At 59.5% G+C, this 16,004-nt stretch overlaps 2 protein-coding genes across 5 annotated transcripts; one reads left to right on the top strand and one right to left on the bottom strand.

Annotated features, from left to right (window-relative positions):
• Nucleotides 1-1,666: 1,666 nt before the first annotated feature.
• On the top strand, nt 1,667-10,125 carry PLEKHH3 (pleckstrin homology, MyTH4 and FERM domain containing H3). Of its 4 annotated transcripts, none has more exons than XM_041726554.1 (13): nt 1,667-2,319; nt 4,276-4,331; nt 4,687-4,766; nt 4,872-5,063; nt 5,149-5,306; nt 5,410-5,530; nt 6,251-6,557; nt 7,116-7,323; nt 7,527-7,654; nt 7,956-8,088; nt 8,277-8,738; nt 9,028-9,219; nt 9,766-10,125. In XM_041726554.1, the coding sequence occupies exons 1-13, from the start codon at nt 2,158-2,160 to the stop codon at nt 9,937-9,939; spliced, it is 2,373 nt and encodes a 790-aa protein (XP_041582488.1). In that variant the 5' UTR covers nt 1,667-2,157; the 3' UTR covers nt 9,940-10,125. The 4 variants fall into 4 exon arrangements, 3 of the variants coding, with proteins under 3 accessions (XP_041582488.1, XP_041582485.1, XP_041582487.1); XR_005983235.1 differs by having other exon boundaries at nt 1,668-2,319; nt 7,527-7,663; nt 8,277-8,713; nt 9,766-9,902; XM_041726551.1 differs by having other exon boundaries at nt 1,668-2,319; nt 7,527-7,663.
• Nucleotides 10,126-11,070: 945 nt separating this feature from the next.
• Nucleotides 11,071-15,697, bottom strand: LOC121473813 (tubulin gamma-2 chain). The gene is made up of 11 exons (XM_041726555.1): nt 15,428-15,697; nt 15,032-15,144; nt 14,680-14,847; nt 14,302-14,370; nt 13,882-13,961; nt 13,356-13,482; nt 12,665-12,751; nt 12,397-12,546; nt 11,850-12,002; nt 11,596-11,757; nt 11,071-11,471 (listed from the first exon to the last, which is right to left on the bottom strand). The coding sequence occupies exons 1-11, from the start codon at nt 15,474-15,476 to the stop codon at nt 11,274-11,276; spliced, it is 1,356 nt and encodes a 451-aa protein (XP_041582489.1). The 5' UTR covers nt 15,477-15,697; the 3' UTR covers nt 11,071-11,273.
• Between the last annotated feature and the right edge of the window lie 307 nt (nt 15,698-16,004).

Genomic DNA, 16,004 nt, shown 5'->3' with positions numbered 1-16,004 from the left:
GTTGGGGACTGTGTGTGCCCTTGCATGGTGGAGTGGTAGAGAGGGACAGTGGACAGGCGATTCCCTTTTTGGGTGGGCTCTTGGATTAGATTACCACTCTATGGGCCCTTCTAAGGTGGCAAAAAGAAAAGAAAAAGAAAAGGGTAATTTAAAAAGTTGAGTCTGAGTTTTTCACCACGGAGAAAAACCAAGGAGAGAATTCCAATTTGAAAATTTCCAGAGTCGTTATCAGGGGTGTGGTGGGGCTGGGGGTGACTGCCGTTCTCCATCTTCCCTGGGGACAGAGTCAGAGGAAATGCACGGAGCCTGCCGGAAAGAAAGAGGTTAGACATCGGAAAGAACTTTCCTGCAGGCAAGGGCCTGGGATCCAGTCAGGGAAGAGAGTATGTGGTTTGAATGTCACCATCTCTAGGAGCTCTCAGTGCTGGCCACTGTCATCTGGGGCGGGGACAAGGCCGTAATGGCCTCTAGAGACGGTCGCATGGACTCCTGGTCTTTGTTTTACACAAGCACGGGAGGCAGGATGGTGTTCACGTGCGACAACTCCCGCAGTTTAATATCCGGTCAGCAAAGCTGCCCCGACCACTCCAGCCTGGAGTCTGGGGACATGGGGCAAGAAGGGCGGGGCGGGGCGGGGCGCGGAGGTCTCAAGGGAGGCGCTGGCCAGACGTCTCCGCCCTGTCCCGCCCCGCCCAGCTCGGGTTAGCCTTCCTTCCTAGAGCCTCCGGCGGCTGAGACCTAAAGCCACCGCCAGCTGGGGACAGGATCCAGGGAAGGCCCGGAGATGGCGCCGATCCTCCAAAGGTCCTACAAGGCAGCCACTGGGGGCCAACCTGGAACCCTCCACCGGAGACCGCGGGAATCGCCGCTGAGTCAGCAACGCACGCGCGCGCCCGCGGGAGCCCTGGCCCCGCCCCGTCCGCGGCCCCGCCCCGCCGGGTCCGTGCTGCGCCTCGCTTAACCCCTTCCCACACAGAACCTCAGCCTATTCGCCCCGCCAGGCCTCCACTCTATTCGAGGCCCGCAGAGTTCTCTTGAATCTTACATCACTCTCCCCACAGGAGTTCAGTGAACTGTGCCGTCGAAACTAGATTTTATTTCCCACCTAGGTCTGCACTTCCCCGAGTCTCTGCCCCAGCTTCTTCACCTTAAAGAGAAGGTGACTCAGACCTAGGAACTGGATTACTCCATCCAGGGGCGGAGGGCCGCCTCTAGAGCTGTCCTGGCGCAGGTAGCCAAAGCTCTTTCCTTTCTCAGGGACCCTGAGACGAGACGGGGGTTCAGAGAGCAGCATTCGGGGCCATCCTCTATGCCCTATGGCCTTCGTTCTCCAAAGCTCCTTCTCCAGAGGGTTTTTAATATGTTGGGTGGTGAGCCAAGAGTTAAAACAAGGGCATGAAGGCGGGCTTCCGTGACATCACTAGCACTCCGCGTCCGACCTCAGGGACGGGGGCGTGGCTCACATCGCACCGCCCCCTCCCTCCTTATTCCTCTGCTCCTCCCCGCTGTCACCGAGCCAGGGGCACATGATGCAACCCACCGCGGTTTCAGTGGCCTGATTGGTGGCCGCGCCCGGCGCCAGACACAGGGATTGGGCAGGGGAGGCTGTGACGAAAACTACACCCTGCCCTGTAAAGAAGGGAGGAGAGAAAGAAGAGGGGGGGGGGGCCCTTAAGGGGAGGGGGTTGGGGAGGCGGGGTCCCGGCGCTGTGCTCGCGCCCCTAGCGCGCCAGTCCCGGGGCTGCAGGGAGCGCAGCGCGCGCGGCCCGGGCCCCGGCCACCGGACACCCTACCGGACACGACCCTCCCTGGAGCTTGGACAACTGCCCACCTCGGAGATTGCACCGGACACTGCCCCCCACAGGGCTGGACACTACAACGGACACTACTTCCCAGCTCCGGACATTGCTACCCACCCCCCAGCCCTGGACGCTTTCCCCCTCCCCCTCCGGGGACCCAGACACCGAGCCCCCTGCAGGCTCTAACAAGCGACCCCTTGCACCCCAGAGCCAGACACTGCCTGCTCCTTGTCCCCCTCTCCCTTCCCTTCATCCCGCCGCATCATTCCCCCGCTGGGGTCGGAGCCCCGCCAGTTTCTCCGACCCCCTGCAGCTCGGCCCGGCTGCCCGCGCCCCCATCCCCCGGCTGCTCGCCCGGATGCCTCTCCCCGGGGGATTGTGGTGGCTTCTCTGCTGCCGTCGAGGCTTTACTCTTCTACACCGGGACTACGGGGACGGCGAGCTTAGCGGGGACGGGGACGAGGACGAGGACGAGGAGACCTTTGAGCTGCGGACCCCGAGTCCAGCGGGCGGCGGGAGGGTAAGTCCCTGGGGGGTTGCAGCCTTGTCTCAATCCCTCTCACTACAGCAGGCCGTCACGTCCGATCCTGCTCCAGACTCCAGCCAAATGCAGTGCTCTGGGCGGACGGGGAAGTGGGAGAGGTTTTTGCCTGGGGGCCAGGAGCCCCCCGGGAGCTTAAGGAGCAGCCCTGCTCGGGATGTGCCTGTGGGCCTCGCGCCGCATGCTGGGCGCTGTCCACCTGCTAGGGGCCCGGAGGCAGGGGAGGCGTCACGCGTGGCCCGACCTGGCCCTGCCTCTCCCTTCCCCGCCGGGCCCGCGTCCCATCCCGTCTCCTTCCGCCTCCGCCAGCGCCGAGGAATGTGGCGAGGCCGGCTGGGCGGCTCGGACGCCTGGGTCCGCTCCGCTCCCAGTTCGTGAGCGCTGAGTGCTGGGGCCAGATGCCGGAGCTCCCGCCGCGGGGACCTGGGAGAGGGGGAGAAGGCATCCTCAGATTGGGGTCCGTGGCAGGGACCCCACGGAGAGGGAGTTGGGGGCCACAACTCATCGAGGACCCCTCGTCATTACCCTGCCACTCAAGACAGAACTCTCGGCCCTCCCTGGTGAGGCTCCTGGGGAATCCTGAGGGGATGGTGAGGGACACTTGGCTCCCCAGTTTTGTGGAACCTCTCGGTGGGGAAACTGAGGCTCGATTAATCTGGAAGACCTCCCCACTGACGTCCTCTCCTAAATTCCCCTGCACACCAGCAACCAAACTCCCGTGTGCTATGGTCTGGGTCAGGCTCCCATCCCCCGCTCAGGGGTCCCCAGCAGGCCCGGTGGCTTGGTGCCCGGGTGGGGCGGGCTGCGCCGCTGGGGCCGGCGCCAGCACCTGGCGGAGGCGGAGGGCGGATAAATATAGAGGGGGGTGGAGGGAGGGAAGCAGGGGACTGCGATTAGGGGAGTTGGTCTAAGAAAGTGGTCAGCACCTGCCCCCGCGGTGGTGTGGCTAAGAACTCCTCCTGGACCCTCCAGAAAATAGGTGGATCTGTTCCAGGAAGGCGCAGGACCCAGGCATCCCCAAGCTTCCAGACTGGGCAGGGTCAGCTCTGTGAACCAGACATTGCCTCCCTCATGCTCCACCTCTACCCCCCTCCCCCGAGCTTGGGGACAGGTGTCCCTGCCCCCCCCACCTCCCCCTCCTGGCTTTAGCAGTCTGGGCGCGATAGGACGATGGCACAGTTCCTGCCTGACCTGGCTCCTGGACTGGTTTTTGGCCTCTCTCAGACCCTAGTCTACTGTTGAAGTTCCAGGGCAGGGGAGAGAAGAGCAAAATCCTGAATTGTACCTCCCCTGGAGAGTGTGTGCCATTTCAGCCAGTCTTTCCTGAGCCCCAGCAAAGGGGGAGGGTCTCTGCCTACCACAGAGTCTCAGGGTTGTCTGTGGGAGGGTATAAGTTCTTGGAGAAAGCCCTATACTGAAAGAGTCCCTCTTCCTTTCATCCACCTCTATGCCCACCACCTACCTGCCTGCCTGCCAGCCAGTAAAGGGGAAATGGGAAGAAGGGAGTGACTTCCAACAAGAAGAGCTTCATCCACCTCTGTCTTTGAAGAGATGGGGAAGCTAGGGCCCAAAGACTGAGAGGATCTGTGAAGGTTCCACAGCCAGTTAGTGATTCAAGTTAGTGGTCAGACTGTTGCTAGAACCGGGGTTTCCCAACTGGACTCCTTGCACAGTGCTCTTTCCACCCTGTCCCGCCCTGACTTAAATCTTCAAAGGGAAACAGAGACAAGGGGGGAGCCTTGCCTTCTTAGCTGGGACTGTTCTGTAGAGACTGGTAAAAGGGGTGATCTGGGGGGCTTCCCCTCGCTCCCTCACAGTGCTGACCCCACTCCTTGATTCCTCAATCCCCCAAGCAGCTTGTCCTGGGGGCAGAAGCCCGTCGGCATCCTGTGATGACTGCTCTGATGCTGAGGGCTGCCCCCCCTGTTTCCACAGGGCCCCCTGGATGTGACACTGACTCAGCCAGTGAGGAGTGGACCGGTCTCAGACAGGTGAGCTGGGCCCCTGCATCTCATGATCTGGAGCCCCCAGCTTGTTCCCGGGACCCCAATTCTCACCGCCTGCCCTCCGGCGGTTGTGCAATAAGGGAGAGGCCTTACGCCGGACGCTGTGGTTTGGCCGGGGTCCCGGGGGGGCGGTCCGACTGGGGGCGCGGGGAGAAAGGGGGGGTCTGGGCTATTTCTGGTGCGAGGTCAGAACGGCCCAGCGATTCCCACAGCCTGGGGGAGGGGTGTCCAGGCCGGGTGCAGACTCCCCTTGCGGTCTGGGGAGCCCCGACTGAGGAGCCCCCTGGAGGCGGGGTGCAGGAGGACAGCCTCGCCCAACCCTCCCTCCCCTCTGGCCCAGGCTGCAGAGCTGGGAGGAGACGCGGAGCCTCATACCGGAGAAGGGGCCGACGGAGGAGGACCCGGACATCGTCGTGAAAGGTGGGGACCCACCTCATTCATGCACTCTGGAGGTTCCAGTCTCAACCCTCAAGGGGCTAATGTCTTCTCCTGCTCATCTCCTTTTTCTCCCTGTCCTCCCCCCAGGTTGGCTGTACCGAGAGCCCCGCGGAGGAGGGGCTCGTCCCTGGCTGCCCCCACGCCGAGCCTGGTTCGTGCTCACCCGGGACTCCCTGGACCAGTTCAGCAGCAGCGGGAAGGGGGCCCGACGCCTAGGGAGCCTCGTGCTCACCAGCCTGTGCTCTGTGACTGGTCCCGAGCGCCGGCCCAAGGAGACCGGTAAGAGACTTGGTGGGGACTCTTGTGCCTCCCTGCACATTGGCCCCAGCCGGTTCTGATTGCCCTCCACGGCCTCTTTCCCTAGGTCTGTGGTCAGTGACGGTGTCTGGCCGGAAGCACAGCGTCCGGCTCTGCTCCCCTCGCCAGGCAGAGGCGGAGCGCTGGGGGGTGGCCTTGCGAGAGGTGATCGCCTCCAAGGCGCCGCTGGAAACCCCTACCCAGCTGCTGCTTAGGGACATTCAGGTGTGAAAGAGGGGATTTTGTGGAGACAGAGGAAGGTGGTGGACTCAGAAGCTTTCTGGGAAGACCTTTTATCCATCCCTGTGACTCCTTCCCTGGCTTCTAGGAGAGTTGTGGGGACCCAGAAGCTGTGGCCCTCATTTACCGGAGGAACCCAATTCTGAGGCACACCAGTGGGGCCTTGTATGCTCCCCTCCTACCCCTGCCCTACAGCGTCAGCGCCCCAGGTGAGTGGTGGCATGGCCCCAGGCCCTTGGATGAGGAATCTGAATGCCTCTCTTGACAGGGACTTAATAGTCCAAAGGGGGCCCAGCCCCTCACTTTTCAAAAGGCTGAGAATGGGAGCTGACTAAACTGGTACGCAGGATGGAAGAGAGAGAAGCCAGCAAAGGAAAATAGTCCCCCTTCTACTACCTTCTCTATGGGTCTCACTCTGACTGCTGATATTCCTTCATGAGTTTTTATACTCTATTCTCCACTATATTCTGAAGACCCTGTTATACTACCTTTACAACTGCTGGAAGAACCAGCATTTTGGGAGAAAGCGTTGGCCCCATGCAGCTATATCTCTTCCCAAAAAGGGATAGTGACTAGTCCAGATCCTAAAACTAGAAGATTAAGGGGAGCTGGGAGAAGAACCCTCCTTTCCTGACTCCTGATAGTGCCCAATTTCAGAATCTGGGGTTTGAACCTGTGTTCTTGAGTAAAGCCCTGAAGCTCACCAACTCTGAGTGTAGCCCTAGTGGCTCTGGAGGGGGAGGTGCCTGGGAGGCTCTGTGGGGAGCACTTCTTTCCCTTCACTCTTCCTGTCGTTGGTACTCTCCTCTCCTTGCCATACCCTCCGTCCCCTAATACCCCTCTGACCTTTCCCTGGTTCATGCCTTCCTTCCAGGGCCCAGCTCTGTGTCCCCTCTCCAAACCGTCCCTCCGCCCCCACCCTCCCGCAGGTCCGGGCTACGCACCCTTGCGCGAGGAGGCGGTGCGGCTGTTCCTGGCGCTGCAGGCGCTGGAGGGGGCGCGGCGCCCCGGGCCCCTGATGCAGGGTGTGCTCCAGACCTGCCGGGACCTGCCCGCGCTCCGCGACGAGCTCTTCCTGCAGCTGGCTAAGCAGACCTCGGGCCCCGCAGGCCCCCCTGGGCCCCCAGCTACCCAAGACCCCGCAGCCCTTCGGTACTGGCAGCTCCTCACGTGCATGAGCTGCACCTTCCGGCCTGGGGGAGCTGTACGGGGGCACCTCCTGGGGCATCTGGAGAGGTGAGAGGGGAGGGGTGGTGTAAGGCCAAGGCAGGAGAGCTACAGGCCTGGGAGAGAATAACAGGCCTTGCCAAATTGGCGGGTGGAGAATTTAGAGCCAGAGAAGGGAAGAGACTTGACCGCTGCTAATATGCACAGTGTCTTTGTGGAAATTACAAGGTCATATGCCATTCTTGATCGGAGGAATCACAAAAGGTGCCTCCTCTGGGCAGAGGAATTACGAAGGGCAGCTTTTCCTCCAGGCTGAGGCAGTCCAGCCAGAGCTTTGAGTCTGCAGAGCAGAATGGGGCTGGATTTTGGATGCCAACCGGGAGGAGGATCATGAGGGAAATGGGAAGGGTAAGTTAGGAGAGAGCCGTCAGGACCTTAGAAAGCAATTCAGCTCCATTCAGTGCTCCAAGTGTTAATTTGGAAGAGAACTGGTTGCTACCTTCAAACAACTTAAGAGTTGGAAGGAAGGAAATCCATGAGAAGAAAGAAACGATCAAATAAGGTGCCGACAGGGAGGGGGAGAAGGTAAGCCCTCAGAGCTCTGGTCCTCGGTTTTCCCTGACCCAGGACGGAGCAGGCGCTACCGGACACGGAACTCGCGGAATATGCGCGCTTCATCCGCAAGGCGCTGAGCCGGACGCGTGGCCGCGAGCTGGTGCCTTCGCTGGCAGAGATTTCAGCGCTGAGCCGACGGCAGGAGCTGCTATGCACCGTGCACTGTCCCGGGGCTGGTGCCTGCCCTGTGACCATAGACTCCCACACCACAGCGGGCGAGGTAAGGCCAGAGAAGATCCTTGAAACCTCAACCCCTCCTCCCAGCTTCCCGTGCCCGGCTGATCTGGTGCCTGGGCCCCTAGGTTTGCCCAAGTCTGAGATTCATCATTTGGGTAAGGGGTGTGTGTGGCGGGACTAGGAGACCACTCCAGCTGGGACACCCCGGCGCGGTCTGACTTTCCCCGCGTGCCTTCTCCCCTCCAGGTTGCTCGAGAGCTGGTGGGGAGGCTGGGCTTGGCCCGGAGCCGCAACGCCTTCGCGCTGTACGAGCAGCGAGGGGCCCAGGAGCGAGCCCTGGCTGGGGGTACTCTCGTGGCCGACGTGCTCACCAGGTTTGAGAAGTAAATGTCCAGCCCCAGCCCCGCTCCCCCTTAACCCATCAGCCTTTCGGCTCCGGTCAGTCCCCGTGCAAACGTTTATCGAGCGCCAGCTACTAGCCCTGCACAGTCACGTTTGCTGGTTCACAGGGGGGCCCTGCCTGCGGGCGGTTTGCAGTCCGGTTTCCCGGCGTCCCAAACATCTGGCCCCGCCCCCAGTATGGTCCCGCCCCTCCTCCCACCCCCGCCAGCTGCGGCCAGCGCCTGGGAGCGGGTCCCGCTTCTGCCCTGCATCGAGTCCTTCTCTCTTCTGCAGTTTGGCGGCGGAGGAAGCCGGGGTGGACGACTCGGCCGACTCCGGTTGGAGACTATGTCTGCGTCTTCACGGGCCCCTGCACCCTGAGGGGCTGTCCCCAGATGGTCACGAACTGCCTTTCCTCTTTGAGCAGGTGAACATCTCTGGCGTTCACGCCCCCCAAAAGACGCCCCTGAGCCTGAATCCCTCCCTCTCCGGGCCGTCTCATTTAACAGTTACCGCGACCTCGCAGGAGGCTTGACTCGAACCCAGACCTCAGACTTTGCCCCCCGAGGTATTTTCGCCGCCTCTCGGGCGCTGACACCCAGTGCCTCCTCCTAGGCTCACGCTCTGCTGCTGCGCGGCCGGCCGCCCCCGCCCGACGACACGCTGCGCGCCCTGGCGGCGCTGCGTCTGCAGAGCCTGCACCGAGACTTCTCCCCGAGGGCGCCCCTGCCGCGCCTGGACCGCCTGCTGCCACCCCCGGCCCCGCCGCGGGAAGACCCTCCCCGCCCAGTCCCCAGGCCTCCCCCCTCCGCTGCCCTGCTGGCCGGGGCAATCTGGAGCCCGGGCCTGGCCAAGAGGCGGGCGGAGCGGACCCGGCGCGGCGGCGGGGCCGGCGGCACGGCGGGCAGCGTGGCCCGCGAGGGAGGAGGTGGCGCCGGCACGGCGGCTGCTGTGCTGGGCAGCTGGAAGCGGCTACGGGGCATGGGCCGAGCTGAAGCCATGGCTGCCTACCTGGCTCTGGCGGCGCAGTGTCCAGGGTTCGGCGCTGCTCGGTATGACGTTCTGGAGCTGAGCACGGTGAGGGGGAGAAGGGAGAGGGGACTCTGGTGGCCCAAGCCCTACACTTCTGCCCCAGAGCCACAGGCCCCACTGTGGGTCATTTCACTCCCCTGCACCCAGCACAGCTGCCCATCTCAAACCCCAGGAGTCACTGGCCCTTGGGCTCTCACCTCTCCGGAGCCTTAAACCCCTTGCAGTGTGGATCATAGAGAGGACGGGGAAGCCCCCTGCTCACAGCCACTTCCCCGCTAAAAATAATGCCACAGGGCCCCCTCCTTCCACCCTGACTCTACCCATCTGTCTGTAGGAGCCTGGTGGGGGCACTCCACAGAAGCTATGCCTGGGCTTGGGAGCCAAGGCCATGTCCCTCTCCCGGCCCGGTGAGACAGAGCCCATCCACAGTGTCAGCTATGGCCACGTGGCCGCCTGCCAGCTAATGGGCCCCCACACCCTGGCACTGAGGGTGGGAGAGAGCCAGCTCCTCCTGCAGAGTCCCCAGGTGAGTGGGAAGAGGGTGTGGAAGGAGGAAGGGAAGGAAAGGATGTCAAGAAACATTTTATTAAACACAGCATGGGCCAGGTACAGCTCTAGGCGCCAAAGATCCAGTAGTGATCAAAGACAAGCTCAAGGACTTTACATTAGAACAGGAGTGTCAGACACTAAATAAGGAATCAATAACTATATAAGATTATAAATGCTACCAAGGAAAGGGGAATGTGACACAAAGTGTGGGAGTGGGGGGTGTCATAGCATTAGGTAGGACAGTCAGGAAAGGATACTCAGGTGACATTTAGGCTAGCCACAGAAAGATCTGGGGGAACAGCATTCCAGGTAGAGGATATTGCAGGTGTAAAGGCCCTGAGATGACAATCGCATCTTAGAGCAGAAAGACACAGGTGTGACTGGTGCAGAGTGAGTGAGGGAGAGCACGGTGTCGAGGAGGGAAAGGTGGCAGGGGGTGCAGCTCTTGTAAGGTGAGGAGCCTGGGTGAAGGATGAGACAAAGGAGAATCCCACGGCCCCTACTGCTCTCTGCCCTCTCTTAGGTGGAAGAGATCATGCAGCTGGTGAATGCCTACTTGCCCAATCCCTCCCCCGAGAGGCCCTGCAGCAGCCCTTCTCCATGCCAAGACCTGCCAGACACCTCCCCTCCCAGCCAGCGCCCGGGCCTGGACGAGCCCCAGGGACAGTCTGGCTGTTTGGGGCAGCTGCAGCACTGAGCCGGCCAAGAGGTCATGACCTCCCTTCTGCCTCTAGCCTGGCCCCGGACTGCTCTGAGATTTGAGGGAACCATGGACCCTTTGGCCCTGCAGGGACAGGGCACACCCCACACCCAAGGGCTACAATGGGTGCAGACAATTTTCTAGTTTGTTTCTTAATTTATTTGTAGAAGAGAAGCAAAAAAAAAAAAAAATCCTTATTTACACAAACTCTTCCTGTGGGAGTGTTGTCCGTGGGACAAGTTAGAGCCCCATAGCTCAGAGCTCCACCCCTGGGGACGCCCACACTCTGGGCTTTTACCAGCACTGAGGGGAGTCTGGACACCACAGGGCTCCACCCTCCTTGACCTTCTGGATTTAACCTCCTCCTAGCCAGCAGGCTGCCACAGGGTGCTGGGTGGGGCAGGCAACAGGGCAGTTTTGGAAGCTGGCAATTACTCACACTCACTTCTCCATTGAGTGGCATAGGGGTGGCCTCTTGGCGTCCCTGAGGCCGGAAGGCAATGAGTCACCAGGATCAGCACTACCCAGTTCCTACCCTGCTACCCTGGTGTCCAGCTTCTGGGCCCTGGTTGGGTCCATTACTGCTCTGGGTCTGGAATGGAGAGAAGCTTGGGGCAGGATCAGACCCAAGAACTTCTTTGGCACAGATAAACACCTTATCGGGATGGGCTCAGCCCTACTCCTGAGTTCTGCTCCTGCTTTATCAAGTTAGCTTGAGTTGGGTTGCGTTCCTAAGGACCTGATGGCCTTGGGCTCTGGGAATCCAGAGTCCCAGGTTTCCTGACATGTTCAGAATGCTGCAGGCCCTCCTGCACTAGCCCCCACAGGCTGTTCCCTGAGTGGAAGAGTCTGGGGCAATACTGATCCACCCTGGGGCAGGAGCTTAGGCACTGAGAACAGAGCAGACCTCAGCAACCCTCTGTAATCTTGCAAGGTAGGGCTGACTCCAGCAAAGCAGCCTAGTTCTAGGCAAGTACGCTGATGAGACCAGTGACCGCACTAAGACATGGACTAGTGGGAAGAACCTAGAGTATGTAAAGGCCACGTGTCTGGGAACTGCGAGGGAAGATGGATCACCCCCCATATTCACAGACCAAGCCCTAACTATATCTATAACTGAGCCCTGACTGTATTCACCACAAATCTTTATTACTTTATTAGAGCTAAACAAGCATATCAAGGGTCAGGGCAGAGAAGGGAGGAAGTAGGGCCAGCTCCTGGGCCAGAGATGAATCTAGAAAGGTTTCTGGTGAGGGGAATCTGGGTCACAGAGACCAGGCATTATGGGAACTATGCTTATTGTCTAGGGGAAGTAAGTGGTGGGGAGGAAGTCACTGCTCCTGGGTTCCCCAGGAGATGTAGTCTGGCCGTGTGGCCGCATGGTATTCGTCGATGAGTTCCTGCACAACCTCTCTCGAGGTGTCCAGCTCGTCAAAGTTCTCCTTGAAGATGTCCTCCTTGCGGAACTGCTCCAGGAAGGCCTCCCGCTTCCGCAGCTTGTCATATTGCTGGCAGGAACTTTCAAAGAGCTGAAAAAGATAGAAATCTCCAGGATGGAAACCAGTGAGAGATAAAGGGCTGGAATGGAATGGGGCAGAATGATAAGAGTGGCTAGTGGAACAGAGTCGTCAAAGACCAGGAGATTAGGCTCACCGAGGAGATGCTGGTGTGGTTGGCCATCATGAGCCCACTGACCCGGTGGGCCGAAGGCAGGTAGGGAGACTTCCTTGACAGGGCCACCTGGATGCTGGCAGGGCCCCAGGGGATGAAGTTGGCCAGCTTCCGTTCCCGGATCCTCTGCAGACTCTTGTGCACCTGGCGGGAAGGCGGGTGGACACAGCAGTGGTGGTGGTAGCCTCTCCTCTACCCTGTGGGTTCTGGGGGTGGCACGAAGGGGCCTCACCTACCTGGGTGGGGTCCACCTCCCCCTGGATGATGTTGAGGATGGCGATGTAGCAGTGGTTGGTCTGGCGATCCCGGCCTGTGGACACCATCACGTTCTTGGGCTGCAGCAACCGCCTCATGACATCCAGGACCGTGGTCTTCCTCACGCTGGCCACCTGAAGGGAGAGGAGGCCACAGGGACCAGACCAGCACTCAGGGCACAGTCAGTGCCTGACTCCACCAGACTCAGGCTAATTGTTCTCCTTGGGAAGTGTCCCGAGATTCAGGTCTACACTGAGCCTCTGCTGTGGGACCAGGAACCTTAGCCATCCCCAGCTCAGCAAGGTCAGCCTCCCCTGACCCCTACCCCTTCCCCGCTGACCCTGGGTGCAGGATCATCAGCAGACCCCACAGAGCCCGAGCCCTGCAGGGAGCCAGAGGCAGAGGGAAGAGGAGAGCAAGTTAGCTTGAAGCTGGACAGTCTGTGCCAGTCCCAGAGCACAGAGCCTCCCTCCGGGGGCAGCAGGGGGAGGGAAAGGCTAGGGTGGGGGCTGCTGGGGTTGCTCCTACCGACTGGTCCGTGGTGAGCGGGGTATAGCCAGTCATGAGGAAGTGGAGTCGAGGAGTGGGAATGAGCGAGGCAATGAGGCCGATGAGGTCGTTGTTCATGTAGCCGGGGTAGCGCAGGGTGGTGGTGCTGGCCGACATGATGGTGGACACCTGGGGACAGCAGTGCCACAGCATGGGCCTTGGCCTGGGGGGGGTGGGGCTCCCTTCCTGAGGTGGCACTCCAACAAGGAGGGGTTCCAGCCCAGCGAGTCCAGTAGTGGGGGCTCACCAGCTGGTTGATCTGGGAGAAGGACGGGTTCTGGATGTGCAGGCGGTCTGTGGCGATCCGGTTCAGGGCTGTGTTGTCCAGCACCACCTGGAGGGGGGGACAGAAGAGGGTCACGGCACCTCTTTGAGGAGAAAGGGGGCAGAGAGATAAGTTATTAGCTTAGCCCTCTCTCAACTCCAAAATCAAGAAGTAGATGTGTTAACTTAAAAAGGAAAATACTGTCCCTGGGGCATCACAAGACACTTTTCTACCATCCAGTAAACAAATTTCATTATCCTCATGCGCCATGCACTGTGCCTGGCTCTGGAGATACCATGGAGAATTAAACAGCATGGTCTGTCCCTCTCACCAGGTCTATAGAAAAGTATAGTCTGAAATATGCACAAAGGAATTTGACCTTTGAATGGGTGGTCAGGGAAGGTTTGACTAAGAAAGTGACCCTTGGGCTGAGAATTTAAGCATGAGTAGGCATTAAATAGGCTAACTGGGGACATATGTCAAGGAGTGTACACTTTCTTGAGAGCGTTACTGTCTAAAGGGGTCAAGTCCTAAGTTCATAATTTGGGCCACTGGGTATGGCTTTGATGGTCCTCTGTTCTCTGGGCAGGGGCTTGGGAAAGGCAGGGTGTCCATTTCTCACTGGTTTGAGGAGGTGGACCAAAGCCCCTCCACTCCCTTCTCTGGTGCTCACCACACAGTCTGCGTTCTGAGTCAGCCTCTTGAGTGTGAGCAGGGAGTTGTAGGGCTGGACCACCACATCGCTCATCTCGTCCTGGTTGGGAAACACTGAGTATGTCTGCACTAGCTTCTTGGGGTACCTGGGGTTGAAGAAGAGGGAAAGGGGAACGTGACACAGTGAATTGGAAGGACTCCCATCACCACCCATTTTGATCACAGGGGATTCCTTTCCAAGTGCCATGAAACTCTTGGTACAAAAGGGGGGTGAAGGCAGAATTGAGTGTTCAGAGCCCAGGTGCCAGAAAGAATAAAATTAAAGCATCAAAACCACCAAACCCTGTAGTCCCTCCTCTCCCTAAGTAAACCCCCTCGTGGGAGTTACTGTTCCTAAGATGTTCCCTGGATGGCCAGGCTCTGTTCCTACCAATAACTCAAAGCAACAGTGCCAGGCCTTCCAGTCCAAGAGAAAAAAGTGACAAAAAGAAAAGACCTTACCCAGGCAACCAGGGCTAATGCCCTCTCCCCAAACACAGGCTTACCTGTCATTCAGTCGTTCGAGAAGATAGGAGCCTAGGCCAGAACCCGTCCCCCCAGCAATGGAATGACACAGCACAAAGCCCTGCATGGGGAGGGATGGAGAGGCAGTCTCCAGGGATGTGTGGGAGAGGCTTCAGGCTGGTCTCATTCCCCACTCCCAACACACTCAGGTCTCTAGGCTTCTTCTGCGTCCATCCAGGCTGACGCTCCTTAGGAAAGAAGACTCATGCCTAAGGAGCTGATGCTATCCAGATTAGGATCTCTTTGAGGACAAGTACTGTACCTCACTATCTCACATATGATACTCAAAAAAATTAGTCTTGAATAGAATCGCCCCCATCACACCACCTGTTCAGGCTACCTCCTGACCTTTCCTTGGCACTTTTCAGCCCTGTTTTTCCTTCAGCAGGATAGTGTCTCACCTCTAAGCTGTCACTTCCATCGGCTTCTCGGTCGATGATGTCAAAAATGTCTTCATGGATTTTCTCACCCTGTATAGAGACATGGGAGGGAGAGTCAAAATGAAGGTTCTGGGGAGTATCTTTTCAGTACCAAGAACCCTACCCTGGCACACCACTGCCACCCTCAAGCAAAGCTTCAGCTGTGACCTTCAACCCTAAAAAGCGACTTTGCAAATGATTTGCAGTTTACATAAACCTCTCCCTGGCTGTCCCTCCTGTCAGGTTATCCCTTTGTCTCTTATTATTGTCAATCTGGTCTGGTCAAATCCCCAGGCTGCCTGAGCCTGCCTTGCCCTGGGGAGGGAACATCAGGGGTTTCTGGGATGGCCACCCAGATACCTGTGAGAATCCACTGGCCCAATTGTTGCCAGCTCCTCCTCCATGCTCTGACAGGTAGATGTTCTCTGGGTTGTAGAGCTTGGCATAGGGGGAGTTGAGGATGGAGTGGATCACCCGTGGCTCGAGGTCCAGCAGCACTGCCCTGGGGATGTAGTGCTCATCGTCTGCCTGTCAAGGGGAACCCAGGAGGGGGGCCGAGTCAGCAAAGGCCCAGTCCTCCATCCTCCCAACTCTGGCTCCTGCCTGCCCTCCCTCCTCAAGCCAGTCACCCTGGCTCCTCTGCCCAGCGGATTTCCCGGTACCAGGCCGCTGCCCTTCCCTACAGGCCCCCTGGCCAAGTCGCTAGGGGCACCTGGTAGAAAAAGACGTCCTTGCGGTCAGTGCCCTCGGTGGCGAACTCCTCCACGATGCCCTCGGGGCTGATACCATGCTCGGCGCACAGCTGTTTCCAGAACTCGAACCCAACTGGGGGATGGGGAGAGATGCCTGGGTCTCCTAGTCAGAAGGCCTCAGGAGCCCAGGGTCAGGCTCAGAGGCTGGCACATTCAGAGGCTGGACCCAAGACACCTGGTCTGGGAGCTGTCACAGCCCAGGCGCGGCTCTCCATCTGGGGGCGTGTTCATCATGCGCAATAGGGCAAGGGGTTCATGGAAGGGAAAGGGGACCTGGAGGATGCCAAGCACTGGGTGGGGCCCGAAGGGGCAGAACTGGAGACTGGAAGGGGCCCGGCGCTCGCTCGCTCGCTCACTCTGGTTGCCGCACTGGCCCAGCTGCAGGGTGATGATCTCCCGGGGCATCGCTCTTCAGACGTGGGCTCGCCGGCCCGGCCCGGCGGGAGTCACGGCGGAGACGAATGCCTGGCAGCCGGGCTCGCAGGACGTGGGGAGCGCGCGCTCTCTTCGTCTTTTGACTCGGGGACTCGGTCTGCGCGTGTGCAGTGCGGGCCTCCCTGCTGCTGCCGGGCTGGGGAGCCCAACCTGGACATCATTTCCCCCACAACACTTACAGCTGGAATTCGGCACAGGCGCAGTGCGAGACCACGCCCCCTTCTGCCCCCCCCCCAGCTCCGCGCCTGCGCAGTGAGACTAGTTGGGGCTGCGGGGGTAGGGACCCGGGTGTGGGGGCGGGGAGGGGAGGTCCAGTTGTACCGGGCAGCTGGGCGTTGCAGGTAGGTGAGCGGGTTGGTGGCTCTTTTGGACAGAGGGGCTGACTTTAAGCCAGTCTTTTTTTCAATTTTCAATTTCTATTTTTAAATTAAGTATCCTTAACATAAAATTTATCATTTTAATAGTTTTTCATTGTACAGTGGTGTGGCGTAGTGTACA

Source organism: Vulpes lagopus, chromosome 12, assembly GCF_018345385.1.
Source record: "Vulpes lagopus strain Blue_001 chromosome 12, ASM1834538v1, whole genome shotgun sequence".
Classification (NCBI taxonomy): Eukaryota; Metazoa; Chordata; class Mammalia; order Carnivora; family Canidae; genus Vulpes; species Vulpes lagopus.
Note: the sequence above shows the minus strand (reverse complement) of the source record. Positions and strands in the feature narration are given on the sequence as shown.